At 37.1% G+C, this 22118-nt stretch overlaps 1 protein-coding gene and 1 non-coding gene across 2 annotated transcripts; one reads left to right on the top strand and one right to left on the bottom strand.

Moving 5' to 3' along the window:
- The first annotated feature begins 581 nt into the window (after positions 1 to 581).
- LOC128292641 (uncharacterized) lies at positions 582 to 1482 on the top strand. Its single transcript, XM_053027526.1, has 3 exons — positions 582 to 874; positions 1262 to 1275; positions 1364 to 1482. The coding sequence occupies exons 1-3, from the start codon at positions 582 to 584 to the stop codon at positions 1480 to 1482; spliced, it is 426 nt and encodes a 141-aa protein (XP_052883486.1).
- A 4862-nt stretch (positions 1483 to 6344) lies between these two features.
- On the bottom strand, positions 6345 to 6451 carry LOC128293468 (small nucleolar RNA R71). The gene has a single exon (XR_008283650.1). It is a non-coding gene; the product is annotated as a small nucleolar RNA R71 (small nucleolar RNA).
- Positions 6452 to 22118: the final 15667 nt, after the last annotated feature.

Below are 22118 nucleotides of genomic sequence, written 5' to 3'. Positions count from 1 at the left end.
AATTGATTTATTCTCTATTAAACAATAAGTAGGTCCCCGCCTACTTATCATTTTCCACTCTTTTTGTGGAAAAAATTTTGATCTAGTTAATTTCATTGTGGGATATCAAATGTTTTAAAAAATTAAGTCGCTGAAAATATTAATTTTTAATTGATTAAATTTTTAATACTTTCTCAAATAGGGCAATATTTTGTTTCACATATCAATTTTTATGTGTTTCACTTCTATTATTTGATCCATATATTTTCTAAAGTTTAACAGTTTAGTCGTTGCTATCATAAAAATTCCATATTTTTTTCCACAATTTCACTTTTACAATATTTTATGCATATTTCATCATCTCATAACACATTAACTTTTATCTTTATTCACATATTAAATTGTTTTACACTTTATTTTACTAATTTTACCACAAAACTTCGATAAGTTTACATTTTTAATCCTTAAATAACAACAGAATTCATGGGTACTTACCTTTTCCAAATTTAAATCACTTGCTCTTTCTTTTTCCTCATCACTTGATTCATTTTTTCAATCTCTTTCTTCAACATCATATCAAAACATAAAACTTTCCGACATCTATGCATTGGAAAGGCTTGTGGGCTTTACTTGGTTATCATGGAGATGTTGTTGATGCTTTCATCCCATCTAAAAGGTGTAGAAATGGTAAAATGTTTGGGTTTGTGAGATTCACTAATGAAAAGGATGCGCAAAGGGTGATATTGAGGTTAAATGGTTTCTTTTTATTGGGGAAGAGAATCAGGGTGAAAATGGCTAGATATAATGGAAAAAGAAAGTTTTGGAGGAATGCTTCAGATCAAAAGGATCGGGAACAGGGTGTAGAAATATCTCAAGAAGTAAAGAGTGAAGAAAGGTTCAAAAAGTTATGAAACCTGACAAAAGAATTATGCAAGCTCATGTTCAAGACGAACTACTATGGAATCTACAGAAATGTCTGGTGTGCAAATCGATTTCGGTATGTGATTCAAAAGGCCTTAATGATCAAATAGAAAAAATTGGTCTTGGGGAAATAATTGTAAGAAGGATTCAAGGAAGATATTTTTTGGTCGAAATTTCGGATGAAGAACTGATGGATCTGTTAAGGTAAACTAAGTGGTCCTATTTGAAAGATTTTTTCATCAAAATAGATCCATGGTCAGAGAAATTGAAGATAAATGAGAGGGTGACTTGGATCGAAGTATCAGGAGTTCCGTTGCATTGTTGGAACTATGAAACTTTTAAACAAGTTGCTGGGTTATAGGGAAGTTGGTGTCAGTAGGTGAAAATTTAACTAAAGTCCATAATTTTGAAAAAATTGAGCTCCTGATATCTATTACTCAATCGAATATGGTTGATGAATTAGTTAGCATGGAAGTTGGTGAGGATATCTTCCCAATCAGAGTAAGGGAAAGGGGACTGTCAGAGTTGAAAGATGACAGCTTAAACTGTAAGGCTAGGCGAAAGAATAATGAAGAAGATTAAGGCTGGAGATCCCTTTAGAGGGAAAAGAAAGCATCAAGTCAGGAGCATTAACAGATATCATTATTGAAAATAGGAATAATAATTATGGATGTTAGAGTATGCTGGAGATGGAAAATGAAGAGGCAGAGACAGAGTATGTTTCTAATGGAATTAAAATGGGAGTAGCAGATGAAGCGGATAAAGGTAAGGAAAGGGCTTTGAAGGATGTAAGGGATATGGGCTTGGATGTGATAGGGGATCCTTTAAAAGTTTCAAAAGATGGGGTATTGATAATGGATCGAGCTTAGGCATGGGCTATAGGAAAGTAAGAATTTCTAACTCAGATGAAAACATAAGTCATGTGGAAGGAAACAATAGGTGTCAGGAAAATGATAAAGATAAAGGTGACTTTTTGGAATCAAATTTAAAATTAGTAGAAGAATTAAACTGGGTGCTTCTTCGCATGAAAAAAAGAAGAAGAAAGGTTTGAATTAGATGATTCGGTCTATGTAGGAAATTCAAAGCAACATTTTAACATCTAAGGAGAGAAAGAAGAGGGACGAAGCCCTGCATAAGGAAAAAAGAAGGGAGTTTTATAAGGAAGATGTGAGGATTATAAATTTATCCCTTTCAGATTCAGATATAAGCAACAGAATGAGAGTGATTCTTAGGGAAGCAAATAACACGTGGGCAATAGGAAAGAAATTGGGGTTCAATGTTTGTGGATATGAAGAAGATGTAATCGAAGAAATTATGAGAGTGGAGATTCAGGAACAAAGTTTCAAAGTCATCGTAAGAGAGCAGATGTAACATTCAAAATTACGGCCTAGTCGAAACAGTGGTTTTGAGACCAAAAATATGAGATAGAAATAATTATTATATAATTCTTATGAGTTCTATGATATGAATGCATGCTCATGTGAAAGTTTCATGAAGACATTCTATGCATAAAATGTCTAATTGAATTTTAGGGACCAAATTGAATAAGATGGAAAACTTGTATTCTAGAAGCTTTTAGCATGAAATTGCTTTAGATTATAAATTAGGAGGTCCTAATTAGCAATTTGACCAATTTCTATAATTTTGGACAAAAATGGGCATGCATAGGAAAATTTTGAAATAAAGACCCTAACGGCATTTTGGTCAATTGGTAATTAAAAGAATAAAAAGGGAAAATCAAAGCAAAAATGTGCTCATCTTCTCCAAGTGCTAGCCAAATTTCTCAATAGTCATACCTAAGGTTTTGTTCAACATTTCCAAGCTTGATTGTAAGTGCTCTCTAGCCCCGTTTTTAATGTTCTTTATTTTTTGAAGTCTTTGAAGCATGATCTACCCATTTCTAACTATATTTTGAGCTAGGGTTCATGTATGAAATTTGACCCATGTGTAATATGCATGTATTTTTATGATTAATGGGGGAATATGAATGTTTGATGTATGATAAACATCTTTTACTAGGTGATTTTTAGTGAAAACACCTAAAAGGGGACCTATTTGTAAAAGTGTAAAAGTGGGTAGTAAAAATGTAAAATAAAGGAAAATGTGGGATGATATAAGCATGGTATAGGTTTGACTAGGCTTGGGTAACCAAGAAAATGCATGCATTTCATTTTATGAGCCTAGGGACTAAATCGTAAATAAGTGAAAAGTTAGGGGTAAAAAGGTAATTTTACGAAACCATGAATTATGGATTGATTTGAATAATACGATTGATAAAAAAAAGTTAAATTTGGCATTATAGATCAAGAAAAATGTGAACTAGGTCTTGATTGAGGAAAGAATAAGTATACGACGATTAGGCTCGATTACCATCATTTTGTACCGAGGTAAGTACATACGTAAATAATGTGACAATGTGTTATGTTTTGATGTATTGATATAATGTGATAAATGTTTTATCAATATTGTGTATGCTATGCCTAATGATAACTGTGTAAGTATGAATGATATTGGTCGTTATCCACGAAATTACAAGCAAGTGCGGTGGAGATGTTATGTACATGTAGGAAAATCCCGTTTGAACCTTAGGAATAGTTTAGGATACAAGTGACATGTCACTAGGAATTTAGAAATCTAAACTCATTGAGTTGGTCTGGGTTCATGATATATATGAGGCATCCGAACTCGTTGAGTTGGTTCAAGTTCATAATGGATGCGATACATGTAATTGGGTTTCGGGCAATGGTCTTGTTTGTCCTACCAGTGGCTAAATAATCCTTGAGTTGGTCGAATACCTATCAGCTTGTGTGAGCAGCCCGTGTAGTTAAACCTTGATCAATAGCTTATATGAGAAAGCTCTGAGTAGCTCCTTTACGAGCGTTACATTTTATGAGGTAGCTTTGGCTACGTATGTATATGTGGCACTTATGTGCAAGTTTTTCGCGTATCCAATAGTATTCCGAGTGTTCAATAGGTAATGCAATGAATGTGATAAAAGTCCCAAGGAGGGCATGTTAAAGGGTATGATTATATGATACTACGATGAGTACAGGTATGTACGCTAAACCCATGAATAATGCCTTGATAAAGGATGATTTGTGATGAGAAAGTATATATGTGCATATGATAAGTAAGTCAAAAGGTTTAAATGATGAATAATCTTTATGTATACGTTACTACATCTTTGCATGTTAATTGCTTAATATCATTGCATATTATTTGCATGTGGACTTACTAAGCTTTAATGCTTACCCCCTCTCTTTCCATCCCTTGTAGTTCCGCCAAGCTAGCTCGGGGATCGGAAGCTGTCGGAGTATTTGATAAACCGTAAATTATGCATATTTTTACCCCATGTTTAATGCATTTTATGGATGATTTCTCATTAGAATTGGTGAATTCGATGCTCTTAATGCTTTAATTTCATGTTTTACACTTAGGAGAGCATAGAAGAGAGAAAGGAGCCAAAAACGAGCCAAAAAGAGACAAAATGGACCAAATTTAGAAGATGACATGGCCTAAGCCTTGCCACACAAGTAGCTCACATGCCCGTGTCTTTTGAGGGTGTCGATCAAGGCTTTCACGATTCACACGGCCTGGCCATTGACCCACACAGCTGTGTGCAATTTAACGGATCGAACACGGCCTAGTAATCACATCACCTGGCCGCGGCATACGGGTGTGTCTCTGCTGAGCCCAAGTTAAGTCTAATTCGAAAAAGGCCATTTTCAGGGGGCTTCTAGGCATTCCAAAGCCTATAAATACACCCTAGAAGAGGAGAAAAATGGGAGACGGAGAATAGGGGGTAAGGAATTAGTCCAAGGAAGCCGATTGATCCATCTCAGAAGCCGGATTCATCATCAAGACTGAAGATCTCTCCTCCATTTCCCTTCAGAAGTTTTGGGTTTTCTTTATGTTTTGTAGTCTTTATTCTTCTGAGATGTTTTATTATTTAGTTATGAACTAAAACCCCTAAATACCTAAGGGGAATGAAACCTAAGATGAATCTTATTATTATTTTTTGAATCGTATGATAAATATTTAACTTGTTCTTAATTATGTGTTCTTAATTTTTTTTTGATATCCCAGGATACTGATTCAAGACATGCTCTTATTCAGAGGAGGAATAGACCCTGTCTAAAAGTACTTTTGTCATAATTAAGCGAAATTGATTGCACGCCTAGAAATAGGGTGACAAGATTTTGCCGAATTAGGGTGAAACCTAATAAGGGGATCCATAGATCGAGTTAATGCAACCTAGAGTGTTAATTAGAGAAAAGTCTCGGTTATTCAATCTAGGGATTAGACATTATTAGTCTTAAATAGGGATAATAACATAACTTAGGGATCTCTACGGAACAAGTTGAATGAATAAATCGTCCAGTTCGGAGCCAAAATAACAAGTAAAGTCTAGGTGGATTTTTCCTTAGGTATTGTCTCAAGTCAATCGATTTTCCCAAAAGCAATTCCCCAATTCTTTTCTCTGTGCATTCTTAGTTTAGATAATTAGTCAATTAAACCAAAACCCTATTATTCTTAGGCTAGACAATAAAAAGACAGTCATTACTAGTACTTTTAGTTCCTTTGGGTTCGACAATCCGGTCTTGCTAAAACTATACTATTGTTCGATAGGTACACTTGCCTACATCGCGATATTAGTTAGTTCAAGAATGGGTAATTATAAATATTTAAAACCTATCATGAAACCTCGCGATTAAGTTTTTGGCACCGTTGCCGGGGAACTGAAATATTAGGAACATTAAATTTTTATTTCTTTAGCCATTTATTTATTTTTCTTGCAATTTAATTTAATTTTATAATTATTATTATTTATCAATTTACTTTTTCTTTTTCTTGGTAGGTTTTTATAGTTTATGATTAGAAGAAACCCGTCAGGACCACTACTTTTTGACGAAGAAATCAATCGTACAGTTCGCAGAAACCAAAGAGGAATAAGGCGTAGCTTAAGATACACGGAGAACGAGCAAGAAGACGATACTAAACCCCTAACCGAATAGATGGCTGAAAACCAAAACAATCAGCTACCTCCTGCAATTGTGGCTAATCAAAATCCTGCTCCACATACTATGTATGATTATGCTAAACCTTCTTTAACAGGAACTGAATCTAGCATAGTTAGACCTGCTGTAGCTGCAAATACTTTTGAACTAAAACCTAACACAATTCAAATGATACAGCAGTTTGTTCAGTTTGATGGTTTGTAGGATGAAGATCCCAACGCTCACTTAGCAAACTTTCTGGAATTTTGCAATACATTTAAAATCAATGGCGTTTCTGATGATGTCATATGTCTTCAGTTGTTTCCCTTTTCATTGATGAACAAAGCTAAACAGTGGTTGAACTTGTTACCACGAGGGTCAATTACTACTTGGGAACAAATGACCGAAAATTTTTTACTAAAATACTTTCCGCCGGCTAAAACGGCTAAATTACGTAATGATATCTCTTCTTTTGTGCAGATGGATTTAGAAACACTTTACGATGCATGGGAAAGATACAAGGACTTACTAAGAAGGTGCCCTCACCATGGGTTACCGCTTTGGCTTCAAGTACAAACATTCCACAATGGTTTGAATCCCTCGACTCGAAAAATGGTTGACGCAGCTGCTAGCGGAACCATCAACAATAAAACACCAAAAGATGCCTATGAGTTTATAGAGAAGATGTCACAGAATAACTATCAGTGGCAATGAGGACAAAGCCAATGAAACAGTCGGCGTTTATAACGTCGACTCAGTTACTATGCTATCAAATCAGGTAGAACTTCTCAATAAAAAGATTGATGGTTTACTTGGTTCTACGCAGGTACATCCAGTAATGAGGTGTGACTCAAGTGGAGGAGGTGTGCATACAGAATATCAATCCTACAACCGAAGAAGAACAAGTCAACTATATGGGTAACAATTACCTTAGATCTCAAAATAACCCATACAATAATACTTATAATGCAGGTTGGAGAAACCACCCGAATTTCTCCTAGGGTGGTCAAGGGAATCAAAAGCAACAAAATCATCAGGATTTTCAACAGCCACCTTACCAACAAGAGAAAAAACCAAGTCTTGAGGAGATGCTCTCAAAATTCATATCAGTGTCAGAAACCTGCTTCTAAAATACCAAGACAGAACTTAAGAATCAACAAGCATCAATCCAAGGGCTCGAAACTCAGATAAGTCAGCTCTCTAAACTAATCTCAGAAAGACCACTAGGAAATTTACTTAGTAATACCAAATCAAGAGAGCATGTCAAAGCAGTTACACTAAGGAGTGGGAAAGTGTTGTGGAATCTGAAAAGAAGCTAGCACAAGAAGTCGTGGAAAGCGAAAGAAGGGAAGAAAAACCCGAAAATAGTGACAAAGCAGTGCTAGAGGAATATACACCACCGGTTCCATATACAGCAAAATTAAAAAAAGATCGCATTGATGCACAATTCGGTAAGTTTCTTGAACTTTTTAAGCAATTACATATCAACTTACCTTTTGTTGAAGCCATCTCGCAGATGCCTATTTACGCAAAATTTTTGGAGGAGCTTTTAACAAACAAAAGGAAGTTCGAGGACTTATCTACAGTAGAACTCAACAAGGAATGCTTCGCCATACTCCAAAACAAGCTGCCAGCCAAACTAAAAGATCCAGGAAGTTTTACTATCCCTTGCTTAATTGGTAATCTGAATGTTGAAAAAGCACTAACTGATTTAGGCGCCAGTATTAATTTGATGCCATATAAAATGTTCAAACAAATTGGTCTTGGGGAACCTAAACCTACTAGGATGAGTATTCAATTAGCCGATAGATCTGTTAAATATCCTAGGGTTATTATAGAAGACGTACTCGTACAAGTAGATAAATTTATATTCCCTATTGATTTTTTTGTGGTTGACATGGATGAAGATGTGGAAGTACCCTTAATTTTAGGACGCCCATTCCTAGCCACTGCTAGAGTGGTGATTGACGTAGGTGACGGTAAACTGGTACTTAGAGTAGGTGACGAGGAGATGATCTTTAAAATTTACGATGCTATGCAATTTTCTAGGAAACAAGATGATTCATGTTATTTCATTGACTTTATTGATCATATTACTCAAGACTCTTTTCAGAGATTATACAAGAGGAGATGACGGAACCATATCCAGCTCAAGACGAGGAGACATGTGAGGAACCTAATGACCATTCGTCCAGACAAATAGAATATGAGGGTATTAAGATAAACGATGAACTTAAGCAATTACCAAACCATTTAGAATACTTATTTCTTGGAAATAATTCTACATTACCAGTTATTATTGCTTCTAATTTGCAACCCAATGATAAAGAGAAATTAATACAAGTATTAAAAGAACATAAGAAGGCCATAGCGTGGAAAATTTCTGACATTAAAGGAATCAGCCATTCTTTCTGCACCCATAAAATTTTGATGGAAGATGAATACAAACCGTGTGTGCAAGCTCAAAGACGTCTGAACCCCAACATGAAGGTAGTTGTAAAGCCGAGGTAATTAAACTTCTAGATGCTAGAATTAATTATCCTATTTCTGATAGTTCTTAGGTAAGTCCAGTGCAGGTTGTCCCCAAGAAAGGAGGCATGACAGTTGTGACCAATGAGAAGAATGAATTAATCCCAACAAGAACAGTTACAGGGTAAAGAGTTTACATAGACTACAGGAAATTGAACGACACTACAAGAAAAGATCACTTCCCCTTACCATTCCCTTACCATTCATTGACCAAATGTTGGAAAGATTATCCGGACACATGTATTACTGCTTTATAGACAGACTCTCCGGTTACTTCCAAATCCCAATAGCTCCTGTAGATCAAGAAAAGACGACATTCACATACCCATATGGTACGTTCGTTTATCGTAGAATGCCTTTTGGATTATGTAATGCTCTTGCCACTTTTCAGCGCTGTATGATAGCCATATTTGACGAACTCGTGGAAGATATCATGGAAGTCTTCATGGATGATTTTTTGGTATTCGGTAACTCTTTCCATCTCTGCCTCAAAAATTTAAAACTAGTTCTAATAAGATGTGAGGAAACAAACCTTGTGCTTAACTGGGAGAAATGTCACTTCATGGTTCAAGAAGGTATTGTATTAGGGCATAAAATTTCTAGTAAAGGGATTGAGGTGGATAAATCTAAAATATAAACAATTGAAAAATTACCACCCCCTAGTTCAGTTAAGGCTATTAGAAGCTTTTTAGGACATGCTGGTTTTTATAGAAGATTTATTAAGGATTTAGCTAAGCTTTTGACTAAATTTCTAGAAAAAGATATACCTTTTGACTTCGATCAGGAATGTTTAGAAGCATTTAATACTTTAAAGGATAAATTAATTAATGCTCCAATCATAGTTGCACCTGATTGGAACTTGCCATTTGAACTAATGTGTAATGCGAGTGATTTTGCAGTAGGTTTAGTATTGGGACAACGAAGAGACAAGCATTTTCAACCTATCTATTACGCTAGAAAAACTTTAACGGCTGCAAAAGAAAACTATACTACTATGGAAAAAGAGTTGTTAGCTGTGGTTTTTGCACTTGATAAATTTCGATCATATCTCATATTGTCTAAAGTTGTTGTTTATTCTAACCATTCTACCCTTCGGTACCGTTTAACTAAAACTGATGCAAAACCTCGACTCATTCGATGGATTCTCCTATTGTAGGAATTTGACTTGGAAATTCAGGACAAGAAAGGAGCTGAAAATCTCGTGGCTGATCATCTGTCCAGGCTCGAGAAATCCAATACCAGAGAACTAGATGACTTGGAAATAAATGATTCGTTCCCTGAAGAACAATTTTTTGCTATATCCAACTCCGAGGTACCTTGGTTTGCAGACATCGCGAAGTTTTTAGCTGCTAACATTATCCCAAAAGGGTTAACACACCAGCAAAAGAAGCGATTTTTTAATTATGTGAAAAACTACTTTTGGGACGATCCATTTCTGTTTTACAGATGTGCAAATCAAGTCATCAGAAGATATGTTACAGGATCAGAAATATCAAAAAAAGTGGAACATTTCACTCAGGGCCAACCGAAAGGACACTATAATGGCACTAAGATCGCACACAAAATACTTGAATCAGGTTTTTATTGGCCTTCGTTATTCAAAGACGCTATCAGGTATGTTATTTTATGCGACAAATGGCAACAGACAGGTAACATATCTAAACGTGATGAGATGTTTCAAAACAATATGCTTTCTTGTGAAATATTTGATGTTTGGGGTATCAATTTCATGGGCCCATTCCCCAGTTCATTCGGAAATAAATACATCTTAGTAGCAGTTCGCTACATGTCCAAATGGGTAGAAGCCCAAGCTCTAACTACTAATGACGCTAGAGTGGTAGTACATTTCCTTAAAAAACTCTTCTAGAGATTTAGAACACTTAGAGCAATTATCAGTGACAGGGGCACTCATTTTTGTAATACCCAATTTCAAAAAACCCTTAAGAAATACGGAGTTCATCATAGAACAACCACCCCATACCATCCTCAAACTAATGGACAAGTTGAAGTAGCAAACCAAGAACTCAAACGGATCCTTGAAAAATAGTAAAATCAAACAGAAAAGACTAGGCAACAAAAGTAGACGATGCCTTATGGGCTTACAAAATTGCTTTTAAAACTTCTATAGGGACATCACCTTACAGACTTGTTTATGGAAAAAGTTTTCATCTACCATTTGAACTAGATCATAAAGCTTTTTGGGCTATTAAATTTCTAAACCTTGATCCTGAACTTGCAGGAAAAAATAGGTTGATGCAGCTAAACAAGCTAGATGAATGGTGAGCCAATGCATACGAAAATTCACGCCTATATAAGGAAGCAACAAAGCGGCGCCATGACGTTCATTTAAAGCAACGACAATAATTTAAAGTTGGAGATCTCGTCTTATTATACAACTCAAGACTCAAATTGTTTCTCGGGAAACTAAAATCATGATGGTCAGGACCTTTCGTAATTTAATCTATTCATCCATATGGCACAATAGAGGTAAGTCACTTATCATACGGTATTTTCAAGGTAAATGGACACCGTCTCAAACTTTATAATGGTGAGAATTTTAAAGTCGATGGAGAGGAGTTAAGACTCCACAAACCGCCTTGAATATACCAACAAGGTAAGAGTCAAGCTTAGACTATAAATAAGCGCTTCTCAGGAGGCAACCCGAGTACTAACAATTTTAAATTATTTTAAATTCAAGTTCTAAACATTTAGGTCACTAACAGGGTATTTGAAACACAGGTTCCCAGCTCTACACGACCGATAACACGGTCGTGCTTAAGGCCGTGTGATCAACACGGAGGGAAACATGACCATGCATTATGGTCGTGCGAAAATAGGGTAAATGATTTCCCCAAAACACGGGATGCGATAAATCCCCACGGCCGTGCGACATGGCCATGGGTGAATTTGATAGGTGAACACAGGCGTGGGAATGGAAAAACACGGGCATGCCAGGGACAAGGCTTGATTCTGTTTCTTTGACACAGGCGTGAGACACGCCCGTGCCATGAAGCCGTGGACAACAATACACGAGCGTGGTACCCTAACACACGGGCGTGGAAGAACGAACAAAGCTAGGCACGACCGTGCGATATTGCCGTGTGCCATACACACCCAAGACACACGGGCGTGGGATAGTAGCTGGGAACGACTTAAATTGCAAAATTTGAAAAACATGGCCTCACTTTCAGAGTGCACGAGCGTGGCCCTAGGCTGTGTGGCTTCCCCCTATATAAGCAAACCACTGTTCATTTTCTTCTTCCTTTCAAAACCCTAGCCGAAATCTCCCCCTCTCCACTTCCTAATCCCTATTTCGGCCATCATTCTATAGATTTTCACTTCCTCAACCCCCAAACCACCCTAAACTCCACTCCACCTGCATTAATCCTAACTTTCCCCTCCCTTTTCCCTCCATTTTTCCTCCACACGGCTGTACCCCCATAGCACGAGGACCCACCGACTCAGCCACCACCAACCTCTCGTCCAATTCATGCGGCGGCTTCATATGCTGACATCTCTGAGCGCCTCACCTGATTCGAGCAGCTGTGTTTTCAACGATTTGACAACATTGATGCTAATCTACAGCAGATTTGTCAGCACCTCCACATCTCATCGCCAATCCCGCCTCGCTAACCATCTAGTGATAAAGTTGTTTAAAAATATTTATTTTATTATTTTATGTTTTTAATTTCTATTCAAACTACTTTTTATTTTTTTATTTTTATTTTTTTAGTAGATTTAAAATTTTATTATAAATTTCGGTTATTTCTTTTTGAGTACTTATTCTTCCTAATATCCCCTAAAAAGTTCCTAATTTTATCACAGTTATATAGAGCTCTTAAGCTCATCATCACATAGGAACTAAAACTCCACCAGGAAAGGGTCTCCACGATTGCCATGTCTTGCTCGACCACGACCATAGCTACCACTAGATATTATATTCTTTTGGCGCAGGACTTATGGCCTAATGAACCTCTACGACCGCTGGAGTATCTTCCTCCACTATCGAACTGATCACTCTCCAAAACTCTAGTTTGAGGAATTCATCATATAGGATGTTTCACTTCTCTCCCTATCTTATTTTTATACTCTAATATCTATCTTTGTACATTGAGGGCAATGTACATCTTAAGTGTGGGGGGTATTTATTTTATTATCAGAAAAATCCATGAATAATCATCTTGTTCTCTTGAAAAACTCTCATATCATATTTAGGATAAATTTTAATTAATTTATGATTTTGATTGATATATCTTGAATTAAAACATAGGGATTTATGCATTGATTATTTAAACTTTAAGACAATAGAGAGTCAAGCATGATGAGTTGATTTTTAAGAATTCAAAATCTTAGGCTGTTTCCCCAAGTCTAGGTATTGCTTTGAATTGGAATTCACGAGTCTAAACATCAAAAAGCCATAATTTTTGTAAGATTTTTGAGACTTTTGAGCATTTATTCATCCTTTCATGCTCACTTTTATTATTGCTTTGAGTGCGTCAGTATTGAACTGTTATTCTAGAACTTGCTTGATTATGCATGTCGAGACCACACCATTTGATTTTATATATCAAAATGATTAAGGCACTTAGGATTAACCCACTCATGCCATGAAAAGCCTACCCCCACAATTAATCCCTAGTAAATCTCCTTGAGCCTAACAAACCAATTCTTGTATTACCCTTAATATTAACCTTTAACCTATTATTGATTGAAATCCCTTAAATTAATCCCTATTTTTGTCGAGATTTGAGTTGAATGGATTGCCTAGCTATGTTTTGTTCTTGATATTTAGTCTATATTATTTCACTTGTTCTTAAAAAAAACAAAACTATGTATGCATATCTGTAATTTCATAATTTTGAGAGAAGCTCTGTTGTACGCAAGTGAAGATTAACTCTTTTTCTAATTAGGAAACTTTTCAATTTAATCTCGATTCTAACCCTTTCTTTCAGCTTGTGGCCACACCCCCTAACCAAGCCTCATTATAAACCTCTAAAGACCTTTTGATTGATGTATTATCTTAAATTATAGTGGTGAAGATGTGATTTCCATTATTGACTATTGAGTGCTTCCTTTATTGTCCTTAAAACACCTCGAGTGATTTGAGTGAATCTTTAGTGAGGATGTAAAACTCTGTGATATTCTAAATTAAAAGTAATTACTTAGATGAGGGAAGACACCTATGTTTTCGGAATAAAATGCTTAACTTGGAATGATTGAAACTTTTATGTTCTTTTAGTTAAATACTCAATGTATGATTACCTATGGATTAATTTGATATATTATTGATAGAAATTATAAGTTTAGAAAGATCTATGTTGATTATGAGTTGAGAATTTTGCTTGAGGATAAGTAAATGCTTAAGTGTGGGGGTATTTGATAAACCGTAAATTATACATATTTTGACCCCATGTTTAATGCACTTTATGGATGATTTCTCATTAGAATTGGTGAATTCGATGCTCCTAATGCTTTAATTTCATGTTTTACACTTAGGAGAGCATAGGAGATCAAAAGGACCCAAAAACGAGCCAAAAAAATACAAAATAAACCAAATCGAGAAGATGACAAGGCCTAAGCATTGCCACATGGATAGCTTACATGCTCGTGTCTTTTGAGGGTGTCGACCAAGGCTTTCACGATTCACACGGCCTGGCCATTGACCCACACGGCCGTGTGCAATTTAACGGATTGAACACGGCCTGGTAATCACGTCACACAGTCGTGGCACATGGGCGTATCCCTGCCAAGCCCAAGTTAAGTCCAATTCAGAAAAGGTCATTTTTGGGGGCTTTTAGGCATTCCAAAGCCTATAAATACACCCTAGAAGAGGAGAAAAAGGGGAGACGGAGAATAAGGGGTAAGGAATTACTCCAAGGAAGTCAATTGATCCATCTCAGAAGCCGGATTCATCATCAAGACTGAAGATCTCTCCTCCATTTCCCTTCAGGAGTTTTGGGTTTTCTTTTTGTTTTGTATTCTTTATTCTTCTGAGATGTATTCTTATTTAATTTTGAACTAAAACCCCTAAATACCTAAGGGGAATGAAACCTAAGACGAATCTTGTTATTATTTTTTGAATCGTATGATAAATATTTAACTTGTTCTTAATTATGTGTTCTTAATTTTTGTTTTGATATCCTAGGATACTGATTCAAGACATGCTCTTATTCAGAGGAGGAATAGACCTTGTCTAAGAGTACTTTTTTCATAATTAAACGGAGTTGATTGCGCGCCTAGAAATAGTGTAACGCCCCAATTTTTGGGTTTTCTGTGTTTCTGTGATTTTTAAAATTTGTGTTTGTTCTGGTTGGTTAAAATATATATTTTAGTAGGTTAGTGGGCCTTTGGAAGGCCCAAACTTAAGTTAAATCCGTGGTAGTCTTTGGAATTTTAATTTTATGAACAGGTGATGCAATTGGAGTTTGGGCTTTTAAGAGTAAAGGGGTAAAAGATGACACAAAAAGGAGTGTGGTGTAGTGGCAAGGTGGCGCCACTTAGGGGACAAGGAAGTGACGCCATAGAGGAAACAAGGGGTCCAAGTTTCAAGTCTTGGCTCTTACAATATATTTTGGTTTTTCTTTTCAATAAATCTGGAAGCAAGTAGGTGCGCTTTAAAGTTTAATGTGTTGGATTTATGACACAAATGAGTTGATGGCCTAGTGGTGGTGGCGTGAGTTGGCATGTGAGAGGACTTTGGTTCGAATCCTTTGGCACGCAAAGGTTGATTATTTTCCCATGTTGGGACGGCAAGAGTTGGTGTTGGTTTTAAACTCTGGTGATGGAGGGATCCCACATCTGGTAGCTAACATAAGAGTAGATGGAGAGCTGGCTTTAAATAGAGCAAACCATGAGGAGAGTAGGCATACCCTTTTTGGCTGATCCCTTTCGCTTTGTGACGTGTTCGTTTGGGTTGGGCGTCAGCTAAGAGTGTTTGGAGCGTGGATTAAACTGCATTCTCCTAACAGGTGTGTATTTCTCATTACTCAAGCAGTAGGACGGCTATTTCGGGCCGCGATGGGCTGAAATAAGCCATGTGGTCCCAATGGGTCCGTAGGCCCAAGTGGGTAAGTTGTAGAATTACCGAAATACCCTTATAAGGTAGAATTACCGAAATAACCTTGTAGGTTAAAATTATTGAAATACCCCTGTAGGGTAGAATTACTGAAATACCCCTGTAGGATATAATTATCGAAATACCCTTGTAGGGTAGAAATACCGAAATACGCATTTAGGGTAGAATTACCGAGATAGCTTTGTGGGGTAAAATTACCATTTTACCCCTAGGGTGTTAAATGACTATTTTGACCCTCGTGCGTAAATGACTAACTTGTGTGATGATTGGGTTAGTTGACGTGGATTTATGTTAGTTATCGTTAATTCGTAAGTCTAAATGTGTTAGTGATCGATTGTAGGATTATCGCGTGGGAGATATCGTCATCAACCAGGTGTGTAAACGACACCCTCCCTTAGACTAAATCGGTAAAAGCTGAAATACCGAAACGTTGGTATTTTGTGAACTCGTGAGCATGCGAGCGCTCGTGAGACAATTGTTAATGAATATGGTGCATTTGGATGATTAGAGTGCAGAGTGTGCATTTTCGTGCACAACGGTATTTTTGGGCTTAATGGGCCGAAAAGGGCCAATGGGCCAACGGGCCCACTTTGGTAAAAAGACGAGGTAAGTACTTCTGTTTACTTGGTAAACGTTAGAATGAGCATGAAACCTTAGCAATAGGTAATAATTCTGAAATACCCTTATGCATGCAAAATTACGATTTTACCCCTAGGGTTATTTTTTTCCAAAAGCATGAAGTTACATTTACGTATCGTATGCGGGACATATTATTTCATTGCATAGGACATGGGTTTATATTGATGGAGGAAGCGTTACGGCGACCTCATTTGCGATCTGGTGGCCTTGCCACATATATTCGATTCGGTGACTTCGTCACAATATCCGGCGATTTTGTCGCAATCTAGTCGCTCGCCACATATATATTTTTGTTCTGGTGGCCTAGCCACAATATCTGTATCTGGTGACTTTGTCACAATATCCGGACTTCGCTGCAATTTCGTGGTGTGTAGCAGTTGGGTGGGTCGAGTAGTCTCCTCACATGGTGTAAGGAAATGTATGGGGTGTTATGGATGGATGGGTTGGGATTTCGCATTCATGATATATTTGTTCAGATTCGCTATGGGCCTATGGGTTTTATTTCGATATCAGATCTTGGGCCAAGGCCCGATAATTGTTACTCGAGGTTTGATCTGTTTTGGGCTATGGTTGGGTTATGTTACACACTGAGTTTACCGAACTTACCCTTTATTTTCATCTCTGCAGGAAATCCCCAACCATAGTGGGCTTGGAGCCGTGAGGGATTCGGAGTGGCCACATCATCTGCAAAGTTGGTTTTTCTAAGTTAGTTTATTTTTATTACTTTTATATTCTGATTTAATTTTGGGTTTTAAGTTGTAATAAGGCCGCTATTTAAATTTCTTTTTCCGCTATGGTTTTATTTTCTGATTATATTTATATTATGTCGAAACTGCTAGTGTTAGGCTACGCGGGTCTTCAAAATTAATAAACGTTTCTAAGACTCAACAAGCACAACAAATGGATAGCCTAAAGATTGATAAACCGGCTTTTCATTCAACCGCTGTTTTTACAAAGACCACCCCAATCACTTAAACCAACGAATGCATACTAAGTCGTAAGTCCATGTGACACGTCAGATCTGGCCATAACGTCTAGGTCGGGTTTGGGGGGTTACAAATAGGGTGACAAGATTTTGCCAAATTGGAGTAAAACCTAATAAGGGGATCCATAGATCGACTTAATGCAACCCTAAAGTGTTAATTAGAGAAAGTCTCAATTATTTAATCTAGGGATTAGACGTTATTAGTCTTGAATAGGGATAATAACATAACTTAGGGATATTTACGGAACAAGTTGAATGAATAAATTGTCCGGTTTCAGAGCCAGAATAATAAGTAAATTCTAGATGGATTTTTCCTCAGGTATTGTCTCAAGTCAATCGATTTTCCCAAAGCAATTCCCCAATTCTTTTCTCTGTATATTCTTATTTTAGATAATTAGCCAATTAAAAAAAACCCAATTATTCTTAGACTATATAATAAAAAGACAGTCATTACTAGTACTTTTAGTTCCTTTGGGTTCGACAATCCGGTCTTACTAAAACTATACTACTGTTCGATAGGTACACTTGCCTACATCGCGATATTAGTTAGTTCAAGAATAAGTAATTATAAATATTTAAAACCTATCACGAAACCTAGCGATCAGTATTCGATCACACTATCAAAAGATTATTGGGTATAGTGAATTTGCTATTTTGAGTATGGCATGTATAGGGGACTTGGTCATTTTGTGATATGTGCCATGCTAGTTGGCCAAATGGTGAAGGCCTATGATGTTGATGATTCAATTTGTAATAGCCATGTGACATGGCTTATAATTGATTATTGGGTTGTAATGTCTAATTGTTCATGCATGTATGTGTTAATGCCTTGATGATGTGCTATGTGGTTTGTTTGATGGATGTGTGATGATGAATGAATTAAGTACCTAGAAATAAGGAATGACTTAATAACTTAAGATGACTATAGAATGAATGTGTAATTTGAGGTCATGATAACAAATGTGATTATGTATGAAATTGGTGTGGAATGCCTCCAAATGGTGTCACTAATTGAATGTGTAATAGAACGACATTATGAAGGTGTGAAAGTGCCATGATGTTGAATATTTGAGTGTCTAAATATGTCATGTTGCATGCTATGAATTATGTTTGAGTGTAAGAATGGTTGAGGGTGACAATTGGCTTAGAAATAGCCTTTAAATGGTCCACACGGGTAGATACATGGGCATGTGTCTAGACCGTGTGTGACACACGGTCTGCCCCACAAGTGTGTTGAATGGCTGTGTCTCTTGCACCTAAAATTTAAAAGTCAGTATGCCTAATAGTAAACACACGGGCTAAGACACGGGTGATAAACCGTAATTTATACATATTTTTATCTCATGCTTAACACATTTATGGATGATTTCTCCTTAGATTTGGTGAATTCGATGCTCCCAATTCTTTAATATCATGTTTTATACTTAGGTGAGCATAGGAGAGTAAAAAGAGCGAGAAATGGGCCGAAAACGGAGAAAATGGACCCACATGGGAAATCAACACGGCTTGGGCTTCCTCACACGGGTGTGTCACACGGTTGTGCCTCTTTAGCAGGATCAAAGAATGACTTACACGGGTAGACTACACGCCCGTGCCTATTCAACAGCCTTGACCATGAGCTGAAGTAATCAGAGACGAGTGTGTCCCTACCGAGCCCAAGTATAACCCTATTCAGAAAATGCCAATTTTGAGGACTCTTAGGCATTCTAAAGGTTATTTAAACACCTAAGGAGGCTCTTAGGAGGGGAGACGCAGAGTAGGAGGCAAGGAATTACTTAAGGGAAGCCGATTGGTCCATCTCAAAAGTCGGATTCATCATCAAGACTGAAGATCTCCCTTCAATTTCTATTCAGGGGTTTTGGGTTTTCTTTATGTTTTGTATTCATTATTCTTCTGAGATGTTTTCTTCTATAATTATGAGTTAAACCCCCTAAATACCAAAGGGGAATGACGGATCTTGTTATTATTATCTAAATTGTATGATAAATATTTGACTTGTTCTTAATTATGTGGTCTAAATTCTTGTTTTAATATTCCAGGATATTGATTTGAGTTAATGCTCTTATTCAGAGGAGGAATAGACCCTGTCTAAGAGTAAATTTGTCATAATTAAGTGGAGGTGATTGAACGCCTAGGATAGGGTGATTAGATTTTGCCGAATTAGGGTGAAACCTAATAAGGGGATCCATAGGTCGAGTTAATGCAACACTAGGTGTTAATTAGAAAGAGATTTGAATTAATCAACCTAGGGTTAGACATTACTAGTCTCGAGAGAGATAATGATATATCTTAGGGATTTCTACGGATCAAGTCAAATTAATAAATCGTCTAATTCAGAGTCAAATAACGAGTGAAGTCTAGGTGGATTTTTCCTTGGGTATTGCCTTAATCAATCGAATTTTCCCAAAAGCTTTTCCCCAATTTCTCTCTGTGCACTCTTAGTTTAGTTAATTAATTTAGATAAACAAATCCCTTAATTTTTAGGCTAGATAATAAAAAGAAAGTAATTACTAGTACTCTTGGTTCCATTGGGTTCGACAATCCGGTCTTGTTAAAACTATACTACTGTTCGATAGGTACACTTACCTTCATCGTGATAATAGTTAGTTTCAAGAACGCTTAATTATAAATTTTTAAAACCTGTCGCCAATATCACGTATCAAGTTTTTGGCGCCGTTGCTGGGGAACTAGGATATTAGGAACAGTCGATTTTTATTACTTTAGCCATTTTCATGAGACTCGTGTATTAGATGAAGAGAACAAAACTAAAACAAATAAGGAAAATATATCAAGTTATTAAAATAGGACTATGAGAATAATACGACGGGAATATCTAATGTATGAATGCATATGGGTAAGCATAAAATCCATGGAAACAAGAAAGATGGATGAATGTAATATGAAAAATGGCAAAATTCTTTAATAATAAGCATGAGTATTTCTATTATTCTACTATGAATGTTCATTTAAAATAGTCAAATGGATCAGAGAAAACATAAAATAAGTAAAATATTTAAACAAATAGAAAGAAAAGAGTAAACAAACGCAAAAGGGAGAAGCTTAGGTCGTCGAAAACAATGTTATAGGCGGTGCACGGGCGTGATAGGTAGGGCGTGTGGAGTTGCAGCGGCTAGGGTTAGGGATTTTTGGGGAGGGAGATGATGAATAGTGAAGGGTTTATATAGGTTTTGGGCACACGGATTCACCCCACACCTATGTTCCTTGGGTGTCTAGGTGCACACAGTTGTGTTGCACGGCTGTGTCTTACTTCGTTCGCTTCTCCCACGCCCGTGGATGATATCCTATGCCTGTGTTAGTTTGACAGTGTCGACCACGGGTGAATGGCACGGGCGTGTCGCACGCCCGTGTTAAATTATCAGTTTCAACCACGGTTTCAAGGTACGGGCATGTCTCACGCCAGTGTTATTTTGGCAGTTTCGCCCACGGTCATGTCGCATGGTCATGGCAACTTATCGCATCCTGTGTTGGGGAAAACGTTTTGCCCTGTTTTCACACTGCTGTATCGCACGATCGTGTCTCCTTTTGTGGTGTGAGCACGCCCTAAGGCACGCCCGTGTACCTGGCCATGTGGATGGGAAAACCCTATGTTTCAAGACCCAGTTAGTAGGTTAGATGTGAAAAACTAGAATTTAAATAAATTATTACTGTTAGTGCTCGGGTTGCCTCTCGAGAAGCGCTTCTTTATAGTCTAAGCTTGACTTACCTCTCTGGTGTGTGATCATGGTGGCTCGAGGAGTTTACACTCTTCATCCCTGCTATCAACTTTATCAATATAAGGTTTAAGACGAGTATTGTTCACCTTAAAAGTTTTGAATTTGGGGTGAATTACCTCGACTGTACCATATGGGAGAATACTGAGTACCGTGAGAGGAATTTCTTCATTAGGTTCAGAAGTGGTAATGCGAGGATCTGCTGCATCTAGTAGTACTTTGTCTCCAACTTTAAGTTGATTTAGTCATGTACTGAGCTCGTCCTGGCTCAGTTTCGGTTTATCGGGTGTTCTCAATTTCTATGTCTGCCATTTATCTAGTTCCTCAATTTGTAGCCTTCGTTCTTTATAGATAAGTCTTTTGTTGTTGCTTGAACATGGCTTGTGTAGGTTCTTCGAACTTATTTCTTGCAAAGTAGGTTGCACCACGTGGCCAGTTTTAGTAGAATGATTTATACAACCACCTTCAATTTTTGATGTGTTACTCGAATTACAAGCTTGAAGGGTGATTGTTTCGTCTCCCACACGAAGTGTGAGTTCACCTGTGCCAACATCAATTATTGTTCTAGCGGTTGCTAAAAAGGGCCTCCCTAAAATTAAAGGAACATTACTATCCTCTTCTATGTCTAGAACAACGAAATCAACTGGGAATATAAATTTGTCAATTTTAACGAGTACATCTTTAATAATCCCCCTAGGAAATCTGATTCTTTTATCAGCTAATTGAATACTCATCCTAGTTTGTTTGGGTTTCCCAAGACCTAGTTGTTTAAACATTTTGTAAGGCATGACATTGATACTAGCCCCTAAATCAGCCAAAACATTATTAACATCTAGGCTACCAATTAAACAGGGAACCGTAGAACACCCTGGATCTTTTAAGTTGTTGGCCAGCTTATTCTGTAGTATGGCTGAGCAAACCGCATTTAGTTCCACATGCGACACCTTATCCAACTTCCGCTTATTTGTTAAAAGCTCCTTTAAGAATTTGATTGCGTTTGGCATCTGCGAAAGAGCTTCAATAAACGGTAAGTTAATATGCAACTTCTTTAATAATTTAAGGAATTTGTCGAATTATTCTTCTGTGTGGTCGTTCCTTGTCACGTTTGGGTATGGCACACGAGGTTTGTACTCTTTACTTACCGGTATCTGGTCATTGTGCTCCACCTCACCCTTACCTTTACTTACCACAGTTTCTTGCCTCTGTTCTAGTTCGGGTGCAACTAACCTTTCCTCATCTTGAATGGTAATTGCATTGATTTG

Source organism: Gossypium arboreum, chromosome 5 (assembly GCF_025698485.1).
Source record: "Gossypium arboreum isolate Shixiya-1 chromosome 5, ASM2569848v2, whole genome shotgun sequence".
NCBI lineage: Eukaryota > Viridiplantae > Streptophyta > Magnoliopsida > Malvales > Malvaceae > Gossypium > Gossypium arboreum.
The sequence above is the reverse complement of the archived record's forward strand: the minus strand, read 5'-3'. Positions and strand labels throughout refer to the sequence as shown.